Source organism: Engraulis encrasicolus, chromosome 12, assembly GCF_034702125.1.
Source record: "Engraulis encrasicolus isolate BLACKSEA-1 chromosome 12, IST_EnEncr_1.0, whole genome shotgun sequence".
Classification (NCBI taxonomy): Eukaryota; Metazoa; Chordata; class Actinopteri; order Clupeiformes; family Engraulidae; genus Engraulis; species Engraulis encrasicolus.
Genome location: NC_085868.1, coordinates 50,483,437 through 50,502,672, shown reverse-complemented (window position 1 = coordinate 50,502,672; position 19,236 = coordinate 50,483,437). Strand labels below are relative to the sequence as shown.

The 19,236-nt window shown below is 43.4% G+C and overlaps 1 protein-coding gene and 2 long non-coding RNA genes across 3 annotated transcripts in view; 2 read left to right on the top strand and 1 right to left on the bottom strand.

Moving 5' to 3' along the window:
• The window catches only part of ubac2 (UBA domain containing 2), a 55,540-nt gene extending 37,691 nt beyond the window's left edge, over window positions 1-17,849 (top strand). Inside the window, exons 8-9 of the mRNA XM_063212410.1 lie at window positions 15,990-16,154; window positions 16,685-17,849. Of these exons, the coding sequence (XP_063068480.1) occupies window positions 15,990-16,154; window positions 16,685-16,792 (273 nt within the window). The 3' untranslated portion in view covers window positions 16,793-17,849. The remainder of the gene's footprint in view (window positions 1-15,989; window positions 16,155-16,684) is intronic.
• LOC134459910 (uncharacterized) lies at window positions 1,381-2,681 on the top strand. The gene is made up of 2 exons (XR_010036899.1): window positions 1,381-1,611; window positions 2,255-2,681. It is a non-coding gene; the product is annotated as an uncharacterized LOC134459910 (long non-coding RNA).
• On the bottom strand, window positions 3,553-5,056 carry LOC134459909 (uncharacterized). The gene is made up of 3 exons (XR_010036898.1): window positions 4,304-5,056; window positions 3,804-3,937; window positions 3,553-3,679 (listed from the first exon to the last, which is right to left on the bottom strand). It is a non-coding gene; the product is annotated as an uncharacterized LOC134459909 (long non-coding RNA).
• Window positions 17,850-19,236: the final 1,387 nt, after the last annotated feature.

Here is a 19,236-nt window from a genome sequence, read left to right as displayed (position 1 = left end):
TATGCATTATAATATGCTTACTAGATTAGTTATGTCTCTCATAGCTACTGCTCTCACAGCTGGCCCAGCTACGCAGCAACAACGCGGCCGCAGCACAGCCCCAACAGGTCAGACAGACCCTCACCACCATGCAATATGCAATATACAATACAATAATCAATTTATAATGTGATGGCTCTCACAGCTGGCTCAGCTACGCAGGAACAACACAGCACAGCACCAATAGTTTAGATACTCACCTCATACAGTATACTATTCAGCTACTCAGGAACAACACAGCACAGCACCAACAGGTTAGGTACTTATAATATGCATTATAATATGCAATGCTTTAGTTATGTCTTCTCCTAGCTGGCCTAGCTACACAGGAGCAATGCAGCAGCAACGCACCAACAGGTTAGATACTCAACACCATTGAATAGTACATTACAGTAGAGAAGAGTATAGCACAGCATCAACAGGTTAGATACTTATAATATGTAATATGCAATGCATTACAATATGCATTAGTGATGTGTCTCACAGCTGTCTCAGTTACACAGGAACAACGCCGCGGCACAGCACCAACAGGTAGAGTAGAGCAGTGTTTCTCAACCAGGGTGCCGGGGCACCCTGGGGTGCCACAGGCCCCCCTCAGGGGTGCCGCGGAAACATGGCTGATAAATTAATTATGTAATTGAATACATATTTGTCTAAATTAATAAAATATTGCTTAGTCAGTTGAGTCCTTCATCTGCCATTCATATGCCATGTTACAGCTTGTTGCTTTGGGGTGCCTTGAAAATGTCCAGTAATTGAAAGGGTGCCTCGCCTAAAAAAAGGTTGAGAAACACTGGAGTAGAACAGTACATACAGTACAGTGACCAACCACCAAGCAATATGCAATGCTTTAGTGATGGCTCTCCTAGCTGTCTCAGCTACACAGGAACAACGCAGCAGCACAGCACCAACAGTTCAGACAGTCGCCACCATGCAATATGCAATATGCAATGCATTACAATATGCAATGCATTAGTGATGGCTCTACCAATTTGTAGTTTAGATCGCACTTTTAGTTATGTCTCTCATAGCTACTGCTCTCACAGCTGGCCCAGCTACGCAGCAACAACGCAACAGCAGCAGCTCAGCAACAACAGGTCAGATACTCACCACCATGCAATATGCAATACAATAATACACCATTTATATCGCACTTTTAGTGATGGGTCTCCCACCTGCTGCTCTCACAACTAAGTACATCTCTGGCTAAAATATTTAAATATCATTAATATGGTCCTGTCTCACATCAGGATGCGTTGCATAATCTCAGTTATTGTTGTTTGGTAGCGAACACCCAAATATGTTACACACACAATCCAGATTAAAGGTAGGGTTGGAGATCTTTGAAAAACGGTTCCTGTGAGCTATATTTTTGAAAATACACAGCCCGCCTCTCCCTTCAGCCCTCCCCTCAAAGCCACGCCTTCAAAACACATGAACGCGCATGCAGTCTGTCAAGTGTTCGGATTATCCCGGGAACCCACGAGAGCTCACGAGGCGGGGGGGCGGGCTAAGCCACGACAAAGCGACTAGCCAAGCTAACTTCCAGCCATGGCACTGTCTCCGGCTACGGTAAGAATGTTCAACATCACAATAAACGCACAGGCCGTCATGGTTGCCATTTCAAGAAATATTGATGACAGTAGATGCATACTAGATTAGTTATTGAACTTGACTTGATACGTGTTACTTAGATATCTCATTCTAACTTCCTAACACTGATGACAGATGCTATACTGTCATCCCTAGACAGTAGTTCTAGCCAGTAGCTACAGTACTGACACATGGATTTATTTTGACAGATGTGTACCGCAGTATACATTTTACTATTGTATTTATATATACCCGACACCACAATCCGTAGTGTTTTAGGCTATGACTTCAGATTTCACTTGGGTTGTCGCACGCGCAGACACGGACAGAGGGAGTAAAGAAAAACAACCGAACTGATCAACGCTAATGAAATTGTTTTGGCTGACGATATTTTCATATGCTTTAGACCAGTGTTTCCCAACCTTTTTTGTCTTACGTACCCCCTAAGCATCTTAGTTGTGCCATGAGTACCCCCTAATTTATGTTCTATATCGCTTTCTCTGTCCTAATATGACTTCTCCATTCATTTGTTATAATAATAAGCATTTTCCAAGTACCCCCTGCAGTGTGCTCGCGTACCCCTAGTGGTACACGTACCCCTGGTTGGGAAACACTGCTTTAGACCTTCCACGACCACGAGAGCTCCAGCTCTGACTTTCCTGGCCCATCACAATCATAACGACCTAACAGCCCAGTAGGACCGATGGCCAGAGATGGAGGAGGAGGAAGATAGACGCAGCAGAGGTCGGGGGTATTGATTAGGGAGACTCCAACAGAATTGACGCCCTGCTAACTGTAAGGATGTACATTCATCCCTCAATAACATTGTCCTGCTGTATTCCTCCAGATGTGTAAGTATTGTAATGGATGTTATCACAACGGATGTACTCTATATCGCTACACGAGTACACCTGTTGTGATAACCATTACAATATTTCTACTCCTATGAGTAGTAGTGTGATATTACATGGTTGTAGGTACACAACACCAGTGGTAGTTCAAGTACATCCATAAAAGCCCATCTACTTCATACATCTGTGTAACCCCTGGCACAACACCAGTTTGTAAGAAATTGACTGAAAACGTTGTATGCATATAATTGGCACATCTTTATTTATATACACAATAATGATTGCTTATGTCCATATTGGTCTTATTGTCAATAGAGTTATTTAGTCCCCATCATCAAATAGAAAATGCACTACATAAAACGTATTTATTGCTTTGCAGGCCTTGACTCAATCATTGAATTTGAAGCAATCCCATCGGTTACTGCAGCGTGCCCTGACCCGTGACCCCAGTTTGATGTTCGACCTGGCACATGACATCTGGTCCTCAGTCACAGCCCAGTAGCACAACCAACCTGGCGCCTCTGCGCAATCTGTAAGGAGATGCCCATGAACATTGAAAGGAAATGCTGTGGTGTTCTCAGTTTTGATAAGACTTTGGGCTGATGTAGGACCAGGTGAGAGAAACGGTCTCTTCAGGCATGCAGCCTACAGACAGTATGGGGCACTTGAACAGGGCTGACGTTGTAATACACAGTACAATACCCAGGATTAGCCAGGGTTACCCTGCTCCACTAGAGCAATATAAAAGGTTTATACAGAGTACGGTATAAAACACACAAACCGCCAGTGTGCAGACTTTTATTATTTTTCATTATCTGTAGGAGCATTCATCTGTACATCTCACCTTTTTGGTTTGGAACCACGTTTGTCTTGTTACCATTTTTTTTTTTCATACATAGAAAATAAATGCAACCTGTCAAATGTTCTTCTGATTGTGGTCTTGTGGAATATATAAATTATGTAACCATGCATTTTCAGTCAGAGAATGAATAAAAAAAAAGCCACACAGTCAAATTGTGTCCACCAATATTTACTGTCATTGAAATGTATGGACAATTTAAACAATGCATTACACATGACACCAGATACATTACTTTATACTATATTTACAGTTGTCATTACCACACAAAAACTCTGGGAAGGTGGGTAAGTGCAGCAACTGTGAAGGGCCTAGTTTGAGGTTGGAGGCGTCTGTGCTGTAAAAAGATAAACAGAATTAGAAATCACATATCTGACAGTAGCTCCAGTGACATTTTAAATGTAAGTAACCTGGGTTGTTGGGGCAGGGACACCAAAAATAACTCCTTTATCTGGGCTCACCTGGTTGTGAGTGTCTGCGGTCAGCCATCCCTCTTAGGGTAGAAAGTCTTCTGCGCAGGACGGTGCCCTGAAGGTTGACGTTCACAGTATGCAGCCTTCATGTCCTGGAACTTTTATTGTGCAATTTTCCATATCTGTAACAAGCAATGTGTTAGACTATATTAGGGCTTCATTACATCAAATTACACAGCAGGGTTTTACAGGGTGTTGGCTACAGTCCCAGGACCTAAGTGGACTTGTGTGCCTTGCTCAAGTGCACTTCAGCTGTGGATGGAGGTGTAGGTAGGGAGAGGTAAGGATGGGATTTCAACCTGCTTCTCTCTGATCTTAGGACCACCTTTCACCATCAGGTGATGGCTGGCTGCTACCTCAATTTTCATTCATGGCCCTAGTTATGTTCTGTAATCAGCATTGTTTTGACCTTACACAAATAAATGTAAATGCATTCTGCACCATGGTGGGCTGTGAAGACCTTTGAGAATATTTGCAGAACTACATACTGAATTGAGCCATCCGCCTTTCTCTTGGTTGGTGTGTTGAGATGGTGACTGCAGTCCAGGCTTCTTGGATTGGAGGAGAAAAGCTGTGGCTTTTACTGGCATAAGTATGTGGTTGTGGAAGGACCCTCTCGGCTGTTGACCTGAGGGAAAAAAGAGCACAAATTGCATATTAGCACAGAGCCCATGCTTAGACCATAGACAGATAAATCATCTGGCACAATCTGCATGCAACCAACAGAACCTAGAAAGAGAAAGATTAGCAGCAATACACAAAGGGGACAAGTATACAAAAACATGCAAAGTGTTCTGATAAGGTGCATGGAGGTAGTCTGTGTTGATTCCAGCAACCTCAAAGACTGAAAAGTGTCCCAGTGTGTTGAATTGAAAACATGGCGCGTGCGCGCGCACACATAGGAATATCATAATTTAGTGCAGTGTTTCTCAACTGGGGTGCCGGGGCACCCTGGGGTGCCGTAGGGCCCCCTCAGGGGTGCCGCGGAAACGTGGCTGATAAATACATTATATAACATAAAACATATTTGTCAAAATTGATAAGTTAATGTTAGTCAGTGGAATCTTTGATCTGCCATTTACGCACAATAAAGTAAATATTGGTCACCCCAGCTGCAACTTTGAACGTAGGTCGTGCTACTAGGTTGTGTGTCTCCAAATGTGTTACATTCTAAGCTTGTGTGGTATCGGATGTGATACTATATGGCTACTTGGTTTGGGGTGCCTTGAAATTTTCCATGAATTGAAAGGGTGCCTCGCCTAAAAAAAAGGTTGAGAAACACTGATTTAGTGTATCAATTTCAACTACAGGATCTGTTCGCTTTTGTCAGATAGAACCTTTGTTTTTCAAAGGCAGATCATTCCAAAAAGGATAGTAGTATCTGCAACTGGACGAAATTACACCCACAAACATGAATTAAAATAAACTACCAGTGTGCGGTGATTCATTCTTCATTTACTTGGCAGCCTTGATATGTTGTGAAACAGGAGCAAGGAACAGCTATGGAAAACACCACACCTTGGAATGGACAAAGCAGAACATTTCAATATAACCAGGGTAAAACAAATAATGTACCGGCATCTCCATGTGATCATTCAGTGTAGCCATCACAATAAAGATCTGCCGTGTAGCCGTCATTGTCATTAGGTGGTATTTATCAAATGCAAAACTACCGTCTTCTCAAAAACGACATCAGCGAGTTAACAACATTACACCCACAATCATGTAAACATTTGAAAACCCAAGGCAATCTATTTTGCAATGCTGGAGCGGCGAACAGGTTGTGCTTGTGCTTGCTACTATTACCAGAGTCATACAACAGAGACGTACCAAAGCAAAACATGCAAACGATATATTTTTGTAAACCACTAGAAAGACATGGGCGTTGCTGGTCAAAGTAATGTGTGCGTAAACATGGTAGGTTACTTACTACGGGGTGGATCCGTATTTAGCAACTGAACGCGGATGGAGAAGGGGTGCTTCCGTCCTCCTCCCAGCTGGTTTGTCTGGCTCGTTCGCACAACTAGCAGCAAAAACACACAAGAGTAACCGTCTGAGTTACACATAGCAATTCTGAAAACGTGTTCATGTGCACAGAATAAATGCCACAGGGGGGAAAACACAAAAAAATAAAGCGATTGAGGTAGCAGCTATGTTAAGCAAGGTAGCAGCTAGATATGTTGGAGCTTGAGCTAATCCTCTGACCCCTCTCAATGGATACTTGCTTAAAAAAAGACACCAGTGTCCTAAACCAATTCACAAAATATTATACAGACAAATATATTATCTCACCTCTCGATTATAAATATGGTCACCAAAGCGTATTTGAAGCCGCTGCCGTAGCCGACATCTGTGTCCAAGAGTGTCAGGTCCCATTTCAAATTTTCAGCCCGTGTTGGAGTCTGGTCTTGCGAGTCCGATGATAATCCAAGGGAGTATGTTAACCTGACATGGTTAGTCTAGTGTTCCAAAAGCCAAAGTTCTTCCTGTAGCTCTGCAAAAGCCACAAAAGTTTCCAAGTAGCTCAGCCTGCTGCTAACTCTCGTTACCTTGCTACTAGCCGAGTGATGATGATGAGCCTTGTCGCGTGTGCATGAATGATGGGGGCGGGGTCGGTCAAGTTCACGAGTCGGTGAACGCGCAGGGAGGAGGGGTGAGTGCTGGCGGTTGATGGACGTGTCAGAAACCAATAGAAGTGATGATGAGTATTACTTCTATTGGTTGCCGTTTTCTTCTGACTACGCCCTCTACACTGGACCAAAAGATTTCGTTTTTTTTCCAAACACTCTATTTCAATGGGTGCTATGGCGTCATGAGGAGTTTTTCAGATGATATGGTAAAATATGTGCCAGAAAAACATCTCCTATCCCACCTTTAAAGAGGCTGGGATAGGGAGAATTTTGTCATTTCAGTTTCCAACTCAGTTTCAAGGGAGAAAGATTAAAAAAATGGGTGTAACATAGTCAAATATTTGTAAGTTATACTTGTAGATATTATGGTGTCAGAGACCCCAAGGCCTTGGTGGAGGTCTGCACTCTCTGAGCGCTTCTGTTGTTGGTGAGTTGTTTTGTCCGTTATACAAATGTGTCACTGCACCTGCACCTGTGAGTTGGTTGGGTGGTAAAGCTGTGAAAGTGCTATGCCATTGTGACCTCTACTCCTCTGCGTTTACGTTGTTGTTGTTTCGTCCGTTATATAAGAAGGCTACAGTTCCCTTTTTCAGGGGCCCAACGTTTTTAACCAGCACACAGTCCGCCACACACACACACGTGTCCACACACGCACATAACTCTCGTGTATACATCCACCCACACGTGTACACTACACACATGCGCACACACACACACACACACACTCACTTTCATTGGTTAGATGGCATAGAACGGAAACCTGCATTTGACAGCTGTGACTCAGTAGCGAAGAGCCACACTCTACTAGGGTCGTGTTTTTTAACCAGGGGTGCAGGTCACACATTGGCAATGAGAATATCACAAAATATCTCAAGTAAATAATAGAAGTCGGCAACACTGTTAATGCTCCCAGTGATTTATTTGCACAATGTTTTGGACCTTGGTCCTTTTTCAGCATTAACAGTGTTGCAGTTACTTCATTTTGTCCAGCACCTGTACTGCAGATGTGCGCGCATTCTCTACAATTAATCAATATCACAAAATATACCAGGGGATGCGCCACAGACTCCAAGGGGTGAACGTAGTTTTGTTTGTGTTGAGGTTGTGATAAAAAAAAATCTGCTTGTGAACATTATAATTAGGCCAAATCAAAACCAAATTGAAGCCTGTTCTGGTCCCCATGTAAAGGTATTGATGATTATTGTCTCAAGCAAAAATCATCATAGTTCATCTCCTAAATATTTGTTTAGTGCGTATTGTCTTGTCAAACGCTTCGGCCCAAACCATCTTCAGCCATCTTGTCACCACAAGCGTAACCTTTCGGGACCCACTAGTTTGACGCCCTCTCGGTACTTCCGTGGTACCTCATATGGTAATCAGCATTTCAAACAAGCGATTTGAGTTTAGGGTTAGGTTTAGGTTTAGGTTTAGGTTTAGGTTTAGGTTTAGGGTTAAGGTTAGGGTTAGGGTCGTATGACGTAAGCGCTAAGTACCGAAAGGGCGTCAAATTAGTGAGTCCCTTAACCTTTCATCCATATGATGTAAGCTACCGTATTATATTGCACTGCCAGTAATATATCCACTGTAACACGTTCACTTCACGCACATGTTAATGGTATAAGGTTAGCAGTTGCAGATTTCTCACAGATATGGACCTTTGTTGTTATCAACAAGCTGTCAACAGGAAGGGTTTGGGGTGGTGTGGTACAACGACGAGATGGACAGAGATAATGTGATGATGCCCTTTCTCTGACATGTTTGCATGGGATTGCTTTGTGTGTGCAGTGCTAGGGTGTTTGTTTGTGCTTCATGTGCTGTACAGTAAGGTAAAGGTATAGCTATTAAACCAGTTGTACCAACCAAAGTTATAAACCGATAAACCTGGGACATCATAAACCCAGAACCTCCATTTACCATTTACCACCTTTGGACACAGTACACAAGCAAACACGCAAAGTAATTATCTCCTCCGAGAGAGCTTCCCTACATAACATAACTGACTCTAATCATGGGTACTAACCTGCACTACATTTCATAGGTACTCCTCTATTTTTTTCTGCTCTCTATGTGTTCAACATTACTTTACATTACTGCTGTACTCTGTAGTGAGTCCTCACTCTGTACTTGCTTGGATGTCCTCCTTGTAAGTCACTTTGGTCAAAAGTGTCTAATGTTTTTATTAATTTATAATCAACTATTTTCTAAATAAATAAACATTTCAACATTAAAGTTGGTTATGTAATGTAATGTAAAAAGTCATTAAATAGCTAAAGCGGAACCCCTACATCATGACAAATGTAGGACCTCTCTGTACAACATGAACACAGATGCACACAGAGATCCACAGCATGCGTTTAAAAAAAAAAAACAGCATGTAGGACAAATAGACACCACAAACAGGATCTGCCGTTTCATTTGAACACCCTGCTGTGCCTACTCATCTGTGTCAGAAGGTGACTTCACTTATGACATCAGAGTACTTCAGAAAGTCCACCAGATGTTGTCAAGTTTTGAAGTTTGGTTTTTGTTACTATGTTGTTGTGGAAACCAGAAAAAAACATCAAAGGTCATGTGGTGGTGATGCCCCATCCACTTTAAGTAGCTGCACATACACACACACACACACTAGGTGTGCTTACACGCACGCACTCACACACGCACACACGCACACACGCACACACACACACACACACACACACACACACACACACACACACACACACACTCAAAGGTGGTGGTGGTGATACTGACGCCCCATTGGCTGCAAGTTTGGTAGCTGCAAGGTGTACACACACACACACACACACACACACACACACACACACACACACACACACACACACGCACACACACACACACAGGGTGTTTTCAGCATCCTCTGGCACTGCTACTGCAAGTGCAGCTCCACTTGGGGCCTATAGCAAGAAGCTGGTTCAGGAGTAAAGCAGGTTAAGTTCAGAGGTAAATCATCTAATAGAAGAACCTGGATATATCCTTTTCGTAAGAGGTAAATCACATAATAGAAGAGCCTGGAGTCCTCATTTTCTTAAGAAGATAACAAGGACTCCAGGCTCTTCTATTAGATGATTTACCTCTTAACTTGACCTGGTTTACTCCTGAACCACCTTAATTAGAGGTGCACCGAAATGAAAATTTGTGGCCGAAACCGAAACCGTAAAATAATTAATCACTTGGCCGAATACCGAAACAGAAACCGAATATTACAATTCAGTTAAAAGTCATCAAAAGTTAGATTTTTCACTATTTTTAAATATTGCTTAAATCGACGGCTTACAATAAATGTTAAGACATGTTTTTGAAAGAAAATAAATGTGTATTTGAAGTCTTCAAATGTTAGAGTAGATCTGAAATTAGTTAAATTAATGCCCATTTTCAATTCATTTTCTATTCAGCCTCCGATTCGGCCATTCAGTTGGTTTCGGCCGAAAACCGAAAGTGTCTTTTTTTTGCGTTTTTGGCCGAATATTTTCTGCGGCCGAATTTTCGGTGCACCTCTAACCTTAATAGTACAGGCCCCTGGGGCCTCATGTACAATGCTGAAATGTACAATGCCTGAAAAGTTACTTAGTGCATAGCTTTTTTTCTGTGCATAAGCAAGTTTTGCACATGAGGCCCCATGTCTGCTGATGCTTCACTAACGCGCTTTGCAGAGGTGTCAAAACTGTGGTTCAAAATCACACCGTGCCTCCTGTTTCCTCCAAACACGAGTGACTTCTCTGAATAACTGGCCTGGCTGTTTTTGTACACTCATTGTAATCAGGGGCCTTTACTAAGACACTGGATCGGGAGTAAAGCAGGTTAAGTTAAGAGGTAAATCATCTAATAGAAGAGCCTGGAGTCCACATTTTTTAAGACTCCATGCTCTCCTGTTAGATGATTTGCCTCTGAAACTTAAACTGGTTTACTCCTGAGCCATCTTCTTAGTATAGGCCCTAGCTGATTATCAGCTGATTGGATCAACCCTGTGGCAGAATTTTTACTGTCTGAACCGAGCATTGACACTTGTGCATACTGCACATTTGGCGCTGTTTTGACATTTTGAAGCCATGTCTCCGTTGTGGAAAACAAAACACAAAAACTGAACACATCAAAGGTGGTGGTGGTGATGCCACATTGGCTCTAGCTGCAAGGTGTGCTGACACACACGCACGCACGCACGCACGCACGCACGCATGCATGCGCGCGCACACACACACATCAAAGGTGGTGGTGATGGTGGTGATGCCCCATTGGCTCTAAGTTACTGTAGGTAGTTGCAAGGTGTGTGGTGGTGGTTCCTGGCACTGCTACTGCAAGGGCAACTCCAGCAGTTTTATAGCCTAGAAATCTAGACGCCCCTAGCGACCGCAAATTGAATTTGCTTTTTGCTGTACAGGTCTGGCTCGCTAGGCTAGCAATTTTGCTGATGTGTCAGTAACTTACTGTGTGTGCAGAGGTGTCAAAATGCTGCTTCAAAATCACACCATGCCGCCTGTTTTTCTCCAAACACGAGGGACTTCTGAGGAACTAGTCTACCTGTCTTGAACACTCATTGTAATCTGGGGCCTTTACTAAGAAGCTGGCTCAGGGGTTAACTAGGTTAAGAGGTAAATCATCTAATAGAAGAATCTGGAGTCTGCATTTTTTAAGGAAATGAAGACTCCATGTTCTTCTATTAGATGATTTACCTCTTAACTTAAACTGGTTTAGTCCTGAACCAGCTTGTTAGTAAAGGCCTCAGCTGATTAAGATCTGGTTTGATCAAATCAACCCTGTGGTTTTTACTGTCTGACCTCGGCATTGACACCTGGGCATAACGCACATTTGGCGCCGTTTTGAAGATTTGAAGCCATGTTTCTGTTGTGTTGCTATGAAAAACAAAACAAAAAACAAAACACATCAAAGGTGGTGTTGGTGGTGATGCCCCATTGGCTCCAAGTTAGGTAGCTGCAAGGTGTGCTGTCACACACACACACACACACACACACACACACACACACACACACACACACACACACACACACACACACACACACACACACACACACACACACACATCAAAGGTGGTGGTGGCGGTGCCCCATTGGCTCTAAGTTCCTGTAGGTAGCTGCAACGTGTGTGTTGGTGGTTCCTGGCACTGCTACTGCGAGGGCAACTCCAGCAATTTTGCTGATGTGTCAGTAACATACTGTGTGTGCAGAGGTGTCAAAATGCTGCTTCAAAATCACACCATGCCACCTGTTTTTCTCCAAACACGAGGGACTTCTCTGAGTGACTGGTCCACCTGTCTTGAACACTCGTTACGATCATCTGATTCAGAGCTGTTTGGATCAAAGCAACACTGTGGCAGAGGTTTTTACTGTCAGAACTCGGCATTGACACTTGTGCATAAACACCCAGTTGCCACTGTTTTGATGTTTTGAAGCTATGTTTTTGTTGTGCTGCTATGGAAAGGTTAAAAAATGAAACACATCAAAACTCGGGTTTAAAATCAATTTGTGCCACCTGTTTTCTCCAAACACGAGTGACTGACCTGAGTAATTGATCTAGCTGTCTTGAGCACTCATAATGATCATCTGATTCAGATGTGGCAGAGGTTTTTCCTTTCTGAACCCGGCATTGACACCTCTGCAAACCGTGCAGTGGAGGCACTGAGGTCTGTGCAAGTAACGCCTGGTGTGCAATTCTCGCCCACAGTGCAGAGTGGCAATGCTCGGTTTTTATTTGCGCCAGTTAGCTAGACAAGAGGTGCAAGAAGGTGCAACGAGTGACTGCTAGTCTTTCTTTCCTCAAAATGTTTTTATTTGGTGATGCATGACTGCCTGGTGAGTCTCATGGCTGGCTGGAGGGGGGGGGGGTGTCAGGCAGGCAGACAGGCAGGCAGGCAGACAGACAGACTGGGTCATCAAGAAGCACCGACTTCCAATACATGTATTTAAGTTATACAATAGAGATATAGGAGACACCCTATTTGACCTTGTTTTGATGACTTTAGTGGTGAAAAACACAAGGGCTTCTGGCAGAATGCTTCCCTCCCTTTTCTGAGTAACTCTGTGTAGCAAGACGTCTCCTATATAATGGCCCTGAGTCATCACTGAGGCTGCTGTGCATCTGTCCACAGTCCATACCAGTTGAACTCCATTGGAGAGAGTTTACTAATGGGCTCATTTTATACCAAATCAGTAGAGCTAAGCTAGAACAATACACCCGGGTCAAAGACGTCCAAAAAGGAATTGTCATTCAGTGTAACGGATACCTTCTGCTGACTGTAACTGTAACAAAACCAAGATTTTTAAATTGTTTCAAGTGAATGGATGACAGGCGAGGCTTTCATGAATTCACTGGAAAATAAATAAATAAAAGAGTCATGTTTTTTACAGTTACAGTCAGCAGAAGGTATCCGTTACACTGAATGACAATTCCTTTTTGGACGTCTTTGACCCACCCATCTCACCCAATTCGGTTGGCATCACGATTTTTGATCTATGGTTCAATACATTCCACAATTTTTCAAAATGTGTCCATTCAAATTCATTCATTTTCTAGAATAGGTTACAAAAGGCTAATAATAATTCTTAAAGTTTTAGCATGATAATGATGGCTACCATCCTACACAGTGCACCTTTTAAAAAAACAAAAACAAAAAAATATGTATTGTCAATGCTCAAAACAGGTGAAACGTGCTTCTAAATTCGCTTTTGAAATTGAGGTTGCTTCTGCAGTTCAAATCAGACATAAGAAAGACAGACACCACTTTCAGCCTGTGAGGGGAGAACAAGATAATTTCTGAGAGGGAGTTGCATCATATTTAATCACTTACATGCTCTGTTGTGTGTTTGAACATGTAGCCTTGCTGTAGTTTTGGCTGTGGCACTTACCGTATCGAGCCTTTGTTCTTTATCCATGTCGACTCTTGACTAGAGTTGTGCAACTAGTGACTTTTTGAACTCCCATTGATTGACTCATCATGTGTTCATATGTGTGGGGGATGGGAATGGGATGGAGCTGTGTTTTTGTAGCTTCTCACAGAGACAGAAGAGAATGATGAACAGAAAAGGAAGGTATTAACAAATATTTATGACTCCCTAAAAGTTCATTGTAGAACATTCACATAGATTTGTATAAAACCTTTTAAATAAAGTACACTACAGCATGTTGGTTTAATCATAGTTTTTAGAACGAAACACTAGTGTGTAAAAATCACAAAAGGTCTATCACATCACAGTTCTAAAACGTTACAATTTCATCAACAGTTTTTGGGAAAACACTTTTTTTTGGACGCAAGTTTAAAGTTAAAACCCTTGCAAGTTAAAGAGTTTTCTTTAGGCAAAGCTCTGGAACCAGTGTTGTGATATCTCCACAGCAACGGTAGCTGTAGCTGTGTTGCTACTCCATCATTCCCAGTGATATCTGTGTAATTTCTACCCCTCTAGGGTGTGAGAAAGTTCATATCCAGCTTGAGGTTTTGTGGCATTTTCACAGTAAGCCTCCAGCCTCCCACTAATGTGTTCTAATGAAATTCCCGTGGACAGTTTTCATTTCCTTGTTCAGGAGGTATTGTTTGGATGTGTGAAAGCAGACAGGAAGGTATTGGTAAAGAGAGATGGGTGATGGGGTAGGGTTGGGAAATTACCCAGGCCAGATTCGAACCCTGGACCCCACAGTCAAGGCCTGTTGCCTGTATGTGGTTAGGTGCATTATTAGGGGTGTAAATCACGGAACATGGCGCTATTCCAACATGCCACTATTCCGACATTGATGTCTATTGTCGGAATACCGGCACGTTTCCCACCGAGATATGCCATGCCTGTGGTTTGTGCTACATTACTCAGCTTTTATCAGTTTAGGGAGAGGGCATGCAGTTATCCTAACCCCAACCCTAACCCTACGGCCTGTCTGATGTCGGAATAGCAGTATGTCGGAATAGCGGTGGCCCCCTCCTAATTCACAGCCTCCATAACGATACGATTCGATCAATTTCTTAAGGCAGCGATTCGATTACTTTCAATACTAGCGAATGCCCCACAATACTATACAATTCAATTCGGTTTTACCTATTACTTTTCCACTTCTACAATGTTATAGAGCTAGGGCACTGGGCAGTGGCCAGTGAATCGATTATTTTCGATACTTATGAATGCCCCACGTTACAATAGGATTCGATTCGATTCTGTTCGATTGTTGGGACTGTGCAGACTGTGGGAACACACCAGAAGTGCAAAAAGCTACTACAAAGAGTTGCTGGACTGTTTTCATAGCAAGAGCGACATGAGCGATAAAAGCTGAGCATCGATTGTATATCGCTGCGACAGTATGTGATAGTACGACAGTTGACAGTTAAAAAGCAGAATGCAAGCATTCCGACATTCCATTTGGCTGTGGCGGCTGTCGCCGAACCGCATCATCATAACTCATTACCATAATACTCGCTGAAGTTCAACTACAAACTGTCACTCAAATCACCTCTTGTTGCCCAAATTGCTTTAGGGGTCTTACACACCAGGGCGGTAAAGCGTCGCGGAAAGGCCGCGTTTTTTACCGGCGTCGGTGAAAATACATTGAAGCATACCTGTCCTTACACACCAACCGGCGATAGTCGAGCGTCAGCATTTGGAAAATAGAACTCCAGCGTATTTTTCACGCCGACGACTGGCGGTGTCTCATTCAAATGAATGGCAAAGTAGCACGCTAGCTTTAGCTGGGTTTTGAACAGGACTGGCCGCGCACGCCGACGCTGTCAGTGTGCAAGGCAGAGAAAAACACACCGGCCGAAACTAATCAGAAGGGCTGCGTTCGTCCCGCGACCGTTCCGTTCTGCTTTGGCATGTTTTGCCCCCTTAGTCTCTCCTCTCTCCAGCTCTTCAAAGTCATCCCCATTGTCCCTTGTGGTGTGTTTGTGCCATGAGTCTGGTAGCAGGAAGTATGCATATGTGATTGCAAGACACCAAGCAAGCTGCTATGGTTTCTTAGAAACAGTTCACACCTTTGTCTGATACCATCTTTGTCGCATTTGCACGAAACAGGACATTACACCACTGATAACGCCAAGCTTTGATATGTTGGTAGACATGTATTGGTACATCTGAATGTTGATAGACATATTGCACCAATGATGAAAATGAAATGAACTGAAATGAACAGCAGATGAATGTCAGTTACTCAACATTTACTTCTTCACTGGAGTCTGTAAGTGTGTTGAGAGTTTTGACACATTCTGAGCCTAAATGTGTCTCAAACATCTTTATATAACAAAATTATCTGGCAGTATGGGTATGAATGTGAATCAAATCTCTTTTTTTTGTGTGGCAAACTGATTTTTAAAAAATTAAATGCATTTTTTCCCTTTAAAAGGTATCCCAGAGTTAATAGCGATTACAGTACACTACATTTCCCCTGAAGTCTTGCAACTCCCCAAATGTGCGCAAACGCTAATGTGCAAAAAAACACAGACTGCTGGGTACTGGGCCACTTTACTCATGTAGTGTTTGTGTGTGCGTGTTTGTGTGTGCCTGCGTGCCTGTGTGCGTGTATCTAACCACCACAGGGGGGTCTGCTAAACTGGAGCCGTCTCTTCCCGACGCTGCGGCAGCGAGGTCGTAACGCCGCCCCTCCCCCGCCCCCCGCGGCAGCCGGCCCCCAGGCCAGACGACCTGAACCCATCATCCCCTCCGCACCCCCCGCAGAAAACGCCCCCGTCACAGAGGAACAGGTGAGATCACCCGTTGGTGCAGGGCTATAAAAGTGTGTATGTGTGTGTGTCTGTCTGTCTCTGTGTCCTGTGTCTGTGTCTGTGTCTGTGTCTGTCTGTCTGTGTGTCTGTCTGTCTGTGTCCCAGAAAACACCCCAACCACATAGGAACAGGTATCTCTTGGCCTATAAGTGTGTCTGTCTGTCTGTCTGTCTGTCTCTCTGTCTGTCTCTCTGTCTCTCTGTGTCCCAGAAACACCCACTGTACAGGAACAGGTGAGAGCTCACCTGTCTATAAGTCAGTTCTACAAGTGTGTGTGTTTGTGCGCAGTAACAGTGCAAGTGCAAGTGTATAAGCAAACAGTTTTAAGTGAGTGAGTGTGTGTTTGTGTCTGTCTGTCTGTGTCTGCGTTTGTGTCTGTGTGTCTCATCATCACTGTGTTTGTCTTGATTAAATTTAATTAAAGGTTTGTGTGTTTTTCCTCTCTCTACCACCCTCCCTCTCCTTCTCTCTCTCTCTTCATCACCCCCCCCCCCCTTTATCTCTCTCAGGTTGCCAGGTTAATGGAGATGGGCTTCTCCAGAATGGATGCGCAGGAGGCCCTGAGGGCATCCAACAACGACATCAACATGGCAACCAACTTCCTCCTCCAGCACTGAGGGATTGTGGGTAAGGCTAGCTAGACAGGCAAGGAAGAAGAAAAGAGCCAGAATGACTGAAAGAAAGTCAAGAGTGAAAGAAAGAAAGAAAGATGCAAAGGAAGATAGAAAAGAAAAGAAACAAAGGAAAGGAAGAGTCAGAATGAATGAGAGAAAGTAAAGTAAAAAACGTGTCTGTCAGAAAGACAGTGTAATAAATAAATAATAAAGAATGTGTACGAAAGGGCAAACAAAGAAAAGAAAGAGAACAAACAAACAAACAAAGAAACAAAAGAAAGGAAGAAATGAGTAAGTAAGTGGGAGGCCAGACACAGTTTAAATTAAAAAAAGACAGAGGAAAGGATGTGTGACCGGCCCTTAGTCAAGCGTGCTGCTACTACACAGGGGGGTAGGTACTGTAAGGCTGTAGCAGCTCAAACATACAGCACAGGAGGCTCTGCTGGCTGCAATAGGAGCCTGTGGAGAGGGCACCGTGATGCTTCGCACTGGCACTGGAGCGCAGAGCAGTGCAGACGTGCAGCCGCTGCCAAAAGAAGAGGCTGCGCTCAAGGACGCCACCTGCTGGAAGCTGGAGGAAACGTCACAAAGCCAAGCAGCGCAAAAAAAAAACAGGGAGGGAAAACTTGAGAAAGCAGCGTTTCTCAGGGCTTGTGTTATCTCTTGCGCAATTTCTCCCCCTCTCTCTCATACACACACGTTTTCCCATGCGAGATGCTTCTCTCATCTTTGTATCTCAGTTGATTAGCTATGGTAGGTCTAGACTGAATACTGACAAAACAATTTAAGGACTTTGTTTCCATTACAAAATTGGACACTTGCAGAAGAAATATGTGTGGACAGCAGCACTGTAATGAAACCGGTGATATGTCAAGTGTTTTGTCCATGGAAGAAGCTTAAAAGTGTTTATTTTATTTTTTATTTTATCTGATGAACAGCAAATGCATTCAATGTGAAGTCAAGCATTTCTGTGTAGACATTAATTATGTGTATATTTTGTGTAATGTGTATATAGGAAAGAAATATGTCTCTATGGATTAATTGATTGATTTGTACAAACGCTGTCTGGTCTGTTGTCGTGTCTGGAATCATCACTATACATCGTCATGTTGTACAAATTAATTTCACTGTGGACTTGAACAGTCATGCTGTCTGGTGGCTCACCTGAAAACCTGCCTGATGCCGTGTACAGACCTGGAGCGAACGAAGCGACGGAAGTCATTATTTCTCTATGGAGGGCACGCGACCTGCGCTACCAAAGCGAATTCGCCAGGAGCGAAGCTTCTTGCGCCACCAGAGCGAATTTTGACGATTAAACTAAATCTAATCGCAGTTGAATTCGCTCTGACGCTGTTCGGCGACAACCAATTGGAACGTTCATATCTCCGAATGTCCCAGGCTGTCAAGCCAGAGCCGTTATGTGATTAGCTGAATCAAACATGTCAATGCTGCGTCTCGAGCGAATTCAGCAAATTCAAGGCGAAACTTCTTCTGCTACCAACGCTACCAGGCAGCGTAGTTCGCTCTTGGTCTGGACACGGCATAATGTACCCCACACTCCTAACTGATCTCACTGAGGTCCAGTCTCTCAGCTTGGTTGCTCTGTTTTAGTTTAAATCATTTTGTTGTTTCATTGGCCTTATTGGAAGTACTATACAGTGTAAAGGTTAAAGAAAAGTTCTCCATAGAACTTTCAGTTTGAAGAAACCCCTTGAAGTTGTAAAGGCAGAGAGAACACCAGAAGAATGGAATCTTTCCATCTCTGCCCGAGAGAAACCCTTCGAGTGCCACTGTAGAAGAACTAAGGAACCTTGGGGTCCTTCTCAGAACTTCTAAAAGTTCTAAACATTCTCCAGAGACTTCTAAGGTTTTCTCTGAGAACTTCCACCATTCAAATGTGTCCACTGTCCTGTACATGCCACTGAGTATGTTTCTCTCCCTTCGCCAAAATGTTTCCTCCATTTCGGGTTGTCTTGATGCACCAGTTGCTTAATCAACCCGGCAGTGAGTCGGCGTGTAAAAACACGCAAAAACATTTCCCCCCTTTTCCCCTCCTGTTCAGGTGTGTACTGCACTTGGGTGTTGATTTTACTCATCTGTCTACAGTACTTAACAACTGGCAGTTAACACAGTGTGCTCTGCATTGCATTGCGCTGCAAGCAGGCAAGCGATTATCGGATACTGTAGCTGTACATGACAAGTACACTCTCCCTCAGTGAGGTGTGTGGGCCTCATCTCATTATCTAACCTCCCCTTTTACTTGTGGCCTTGCGTTTTGTTGACGCCCCGTCTCCTTGGTAGAAAACAATAAAGTTTCCCCACTGTCAGCCTAGCCACAACAACTTTTGTTGTTTCCCCATTCAACATCCTGATTGCAAATGAGAAAAGCACCTTTTAATTGTGCTTTTGCAAGATATTGAAAAAAACTTCTACCGTCAATGACGTCT